General features: G+C 35.5%; 1 protein-coding gene across 1 annotated transcript in view; it reads left to right on the top strand.

Moving 5' to 3' along the window:
- Positions 1 to 5,709: 5,709 nt before the first annotated feature.
- Positions 5,710 to 6,000, top strand: part of TFEC (transcription factor EC) — a gene marked incomplete at its 5' end in the record, with an annotated part of 30,019 nt that continues 29,728 nt past the window's right edge. The window contains one exon of the mRNA XM_010004319.1: positions 5,710 to 5,976. Coding sequence (XP_010002621.1) covers positions 5,710 to 5,976 — 267 coding nt within the window. The remainder of the gene's footprint in view (positions 5,977 to 6,000) is intronic.

Below are 6,000 nucleotides of genomic sequence, written 5' to 3'. Positions count from 1 at the left end.
ATAATTCAAACAGTTTCAGAGATGTGTTGTGTTCAGGACTAATGATAAATGATGGGATCCCATCAGGGTGAGAAATTGTACTTCAAAAGCTATTAAAAACACTGTAACAAATGAACATCCAGCATAAATGACAAACTATAATGTAGTTTACTGAGTTCTGTCCGCTATGTATACTGTGGCCATATTTAAGCATATTATTTTGCAGCAGATATTTAAACTATTATTAAATTCAGAGTGAATTTTCATAAAGTAAGAAGTTGGTATTATAATACTCAGTTCTCAGATCCTAAAATCCATAAAATTTAAACATAGAAAGGGCTATTGGAGCACTCATTCTAGTTCCTTTAAAATCACAGGCTTTTTTTATTGCGTTCAGTTATCATCCCAGTACTCCACTTTGAATCCAAGAATATGTTTGATACAAATATATCTTGGATTTGGCTAATGCATCTCTTCCACAGTCATTGACCCATATTTTGAAGAAAACAATGCTTAGAGCATTTCCTTTTGAGTATTGCACTGTATTATTCACATAAATTCCAATATGAGATTGCCAAACATCAGCTTGTGGCCAGTGGCTTTTTCCATGCTTTCTGTGCTAGCTGAAATACTCTCACATTCAGCATTTCCCCCAAATTTCACAAATTTCAACTTGACAACTAGAACATAGCTCAATTTCTTTAAACATTCATTATAACACAATTCTCTTAGTATTCAATTACTTCCATAGCTTTCTTCTTCATAATTTTGATTATTTCAACTTTTTTTTTTTTAACTTTAGGAGTAGAAATATTTTTAGTGTTTCATTATTGATCTCTCCTGATCCATAAATAAAAGCAGAGTAAAACTAGGCTCCTATTCCCTACTTCCTTTTTGCCATTTTCCCTTTCTTGCTATAGCATCTCCTGGACACTCCTGCTGAGTTGCTGCTTTGTTAGGACCCCCAGTTCTTAACAGACTCCTTGCTTCCAGTGTTTTCTCCATTCAGTTTTCTCCACTGTTGCATTCTGTGTTTCTTCCTCCAGCACATGCAGATGTGCATTTGACTGACTGGGAACACATTTTCTTTCAGGGGGATCACTCCTCTAAAAAAATATTTATTCTTTTTAGTCAGCTCTATTTTTCATTAGTCCAAAATCACTGATTGAAGTGTTGAGCAGTACATGACTGAAGAGTCAATCTTTCTGGTGCCAAGTCTTTGCTGATTACTTTCTTATGCATATTCGTTAGCCAATTCTTAATCCAGTTAAAACACGCTTTATTGATATTGTGTAGTGCTATATTTTTAATTAGAATATTGAATGATACTAAGTCAAAAGGCACACAAAAGTTGAAGTGTATTATACCTACATCGTTACCTTTGACAACCTAACTTGAAATCTCATCAAAGACTAGAAGTAGATTTGTTTGACAAGGCTTATTTTGCACAGAACTATGTTGACTAGTGTTAATTATATTCCTATCTTTTAATAATTTATTAATTGAATCTCTTTTCAGTTTTCCTATGATTTCTTCCAGGACTAATGCTGGGCTAAGCAGCCTTGGGAGTGTGGGTACCACCTGCTTGCCCTTAGTGGAATACCAATACAAGATGTAGCACTGCTGCTTCCTGGAATATCATTGACATAGTTCATGCCTCCTTTACAATCCCTAAATATGCCTTCTTTCTTACTTTTGGCATGCTAACTAGTCTTTTACTAATGAAAAAAAAATATTTTCAGCAAATGTGGAAGTAAAATAGTTCATGTAAATAAACCAGAGAAGGCCTAGTTATGCCATTGTGCAATATATTAGAAATGAAGTAAAAATAGTGTGAATGTGGGAAAAGATGTTGTACAACCCTACCACAGCTTTACAACATGATGATGTGCATGCAAATTAGACAGAGAAATTGAAGAAGCTGGAATCTGTTTGAGGCTGTTCTTTTCTTGGTCTTAGAACTGGTTTGTCAATGAGATACAAAATAAAAATAGGTACAGCCAGTTACATGTGCATTGGGATCTCTTCTGGATTACAAAATCCATCTCAAAGTATTCGTTTTTCTTCTAGCTTTGTTCTGGTGGAAATTTTTTATTTGAATTTGGGGTGAATTGTTTTTGCTCCCTGCATACTTCATGTTCCTGTTTCTGAATAGGCTTTAATTTCACCAATAGGAAAGCCAGATAACAGATAAAAGCAATGCCTAAGGAGGATTGCATAATGTATTTGCTGTTAAACTTTATGGTGTCCTTCACTCCTCAAAGACTCTGACATAATTAGCATTTAAAGTACATAGCCACAGCCAAAGCAAGAGAATGCCTAGGAGAACCACAACGTCATTACCTTGTTACACCTTCCACACACAAAAGCATATCACTTCAGGAACACTGTGACAGGAAGGGTCAGGTCACTGACTATACTGAGAGCTAATACAGATATGCCAGTAGGACAACACCAAGTCCTGGTTGTTGTCTGAGTCAATATCTGGGTGGTCAGGTTGTCCCTGGGTGCCTATTTCTGCTAAGGATTCTGAGAAATCAGGCATATCAATGAGCAAGATCATACATTTAACATAAAAAAAAGCAAGTCAGAGAGACATTTAATAGCAAGTGATCTGCTGAGAGCTAGAAGACACAGTTTAACAAATCATGACGCTTGATTTGTGTCATAGATGAGAACCCAGGTTCCATGAAGCTGCCAGTATATTGGATGCTCTACCCTGAAAACCATCTCAGTATCTTCCTTTAAAGTTGTTCTACTTTAAACAAATGACTAAATATTCATTGACCCAGAGACAGGAAATAAAAGGAGGTAAGCCTATATGCAGACTGCTGGGACAGTAAAGGGTGCGTCGGAATCAACATTACAGGTCTTTGGTCCAAAGAACCTTTAATGTTTTTATATATGGGAGGACTCCCCGACTGGGGATTCAGATGCCTTCACCTTAAAATTTCACATACTCTCATGAAGAAATCTCACAGATTCCTTAAAAAGTTGAAGAACTAGTAAATTAATCTCCCAGCAAGGCTAGAGGATGCTACACTGGGATTACTAGGTGAAATAAGATTGTTTCTACTCTGATTTTTTTTTCCAGTTTTCTGTGGAAGAACCTTATCTAATGGATCTAAGATATGAACATGATCAAGTTCTCTAAGCAGCTAAGTGCATGTTGCTCTGGCCTTTTTTACTTGTGGGGTTAATCATCTGTAGGAGTGATCTTCCAACTATTTTGCTTTTTTGCATTGATTTCACTGAACCGTTAACCGGATATTATTTTTTCCCCAGACTTAAAGAAAATTTTCTAGAGTTTAAATATTTAGACTACTAATTTAAATTTCCCTAACTATTTCTAGATGTCTTTTGCTTAGCCACTCTTTTTACACTATTAGAAAGAAGCTCAGAAGCAGGTCATTGTTTAATGTTTGTAATTATGGGAATAGCAGGGGGTTGGTTTGTTTGTTTGTTTGTTTTTAATAGCTTATTTAATCTAAAATTGTCAGAAAACTTAAACGGAGCTTAATACTGATATAACATAATAAAAGTAATTCAGCTTCCCAGTGGAGAAAAAACTGGCTGTACTTGGCATTTGACACTTGGAAATTTGGTTTTGTAAAGTTAAGTTTTGAGTTTCTGCTCTTGTTTCACATGTTACATAGGCAGTTTTAACTGTAATTTCTAAGTTTTGAGAGCTTGACTTTGCAATCTTAGTATTCCTTTGGTATAGCACTACTTCCCCCCCCCCCATTTCTTTTTCACAAGCAGTAAGATTAAGTAGGAGTCCAAATCTGCTTTATCTTTACACAGTGACTTGACTATTAAAAGTGGTTTATTTCTTGCTCTTAGCATTGAGTTCTAATTCATATTTAGACGTACAAATATGTTCAGGGATTGCAACATCTTCATCAGTTTAGGGAGTGCATGGGTCTGGGTAGTGGTCACTTTGCCTGGATTAATTCAGTCACCCTAGAATCCAGGAGAAGCATGAAGAGTCTGTGGGTGCTTCTCAAATAGCAGCAGAAAACAAGGCTGCAGAACAAAACCCTAATCTGGCCATACTATGGGACAGGTTTTCATTAATATTGAATTTACCCAAGATTGATCCTCTTGTTAAACTGATGTGCAGTGGATTTTATATTTGGATTCTAATTTAAGAAACTGCTTGAGTGGCTAACTTTCAAAGTGAGCTTAATTCTTACTGAAGCTGAGGAGTAAATAGATGCCTAAGAATCTGAATTATTTGGGATGGTTTACATGTCTCCTTACACATGATGTATCAGAGTTTAAATTAAGAGTACATTATGCACTTCATAATACTAGCAGAAGAATTCAATTAAGAAAAATAATTTAATAATTTAAGTCCCAAATACATGTGCAGTTTTTAAAAACCTTACATGCAGTGCATAACTTCGTAACATAAACCAGCAGAAAATCTAAACAGTATATATAGTAATATATCAATTAGTTGTTATTAATTAGTTATTAGGAATATATTCATTCTTATAATTAATATATAACAATATATAAATTATTGCATGGCTTTATCTTTTTTATGACTAGAAAATTATTTTTAAAGAAACATAATTAACATAATTCTAGACATTCCACCAGAACCTGATTAAAAACAAGGTAGGTACTATAATACTGTAAAAAAATATATCTAGTTTAGATGTAACCCCCTTTTATGGACTAGTCATCTCTGCTTATGTATATTAGGGGAATTAAAAAGAAGTTTGTTTAAATAACTGAATTTAGTTTTTTAAGAAGGGCTGCAAATCAAGTCTTGCTACTGTTTAACGAACATCAATCATGCTTACACAGAGGTCACTTGAGAAAAATTTATTTCAAGAAATTTGTGACCAGTCACGCCATAGTAGGAGGAGAAAGCCACAGGGCTGAAATGACAGTGAGGTTTGTGTATGCAGTGCTCCTCTGGCAGTTAAATTGCAGGAATGTGACATTGATCTGAAATGGGAGTTATTTGAAGTAGCAACTATCAATCTCTGCAATCAAAGGATGGCCCAAAGTCTTACTCAATTAGCCATTTTGGCATGACCACTCAGTTTATAAAGTCCTACCAACTCAGAAAGTGTTTTGTCCTTGAGAGGCACTTTGACTGTGCAGTTTGAGGACAGTCATCCTGGAGTATAGCTTGGAACCTTCATTTGTTTTGGTTTGTGTTTTTTCAAAAGTGCAATAATGCCTCATTTAACTGACTGTACTTATTACAAGGTGAGCCAGTTGTGGATCTAGATATGAGTGAATATCTGCTGCTGTTGATATTACTTGAAGTTTGTTGGATTATGGTTTTCTTTATGCGTTTATGTACTCTTTCAAGTACAACAGAGTAAATACATTGTCATATTACTTTTAGAGGACATATATCCATTTATGTAGATTTTATTGTAATGATCAGTGATTTCAAAAGAGATCATTCCTAAATGAGATGAGAAAAATGTGTAGAAGGGAAAAAACTTCTGGTCTTTTCTCAGGATCATGTTTCTCTTTTCTAATTGTATTTTTGCTTGGTAATTATTCAGGTTTATTCAGCTGTGTTGGGGGGAAAATTACTCAAATAAGAATCGTGCAAGAGTGCAAAACTGAAAAAAAAAGAAGAAAAGTTAATAATAATTCTATTCAAGTGTTAGTAAAGATGAATCTAATGTTTTGAACATTTTTAGGGGGATATATGGGTAAATATTTGTGCCGTTTATTTGAAACTTCACAATTTTTTCTGTTCCTTCCCAGGTACAAACACACTTGGAAAATCAGTCTAGATACCATATCCAGCAAAGCCAGAGGCACCAGGTGAAGCAGTACCTGACCCTTGATACCAAGCTGTCCAGCCAGACGCTCTCCCTGTCCCACTCCCACACAATCCAGCCTTCAGGAGTGGCCTCCATTTTACGAAACGGACACATGCCTCCTGCCAGCGATCTTGGCACATCAGAAAGCCCAGTTACCACACTGCTGACCCTTGGAGGAGAGCAAGAAAATGCGGTAGGGTCAGGTTGGTGAAAGGAA

This window comes from Chaetura pelagica, unplaced genomic scaffold (assembly GCF_000747805.2).
Source record: "Chaetura pelagica isolate M959 unplaced genomic scaffold, ChaPel_1.0 scaffold68, whole genome shotgun sequence".
NCBI lineage: Eukaryota > Metazoa > Chordata > Aves > Apodiformes > Apodidae > Chaetura > Chaetura pelagica.
Note: the sequence above shows the minus strand (reverse complement) of the source record. Positions and strands in the feature narration are given on the sequence as shown.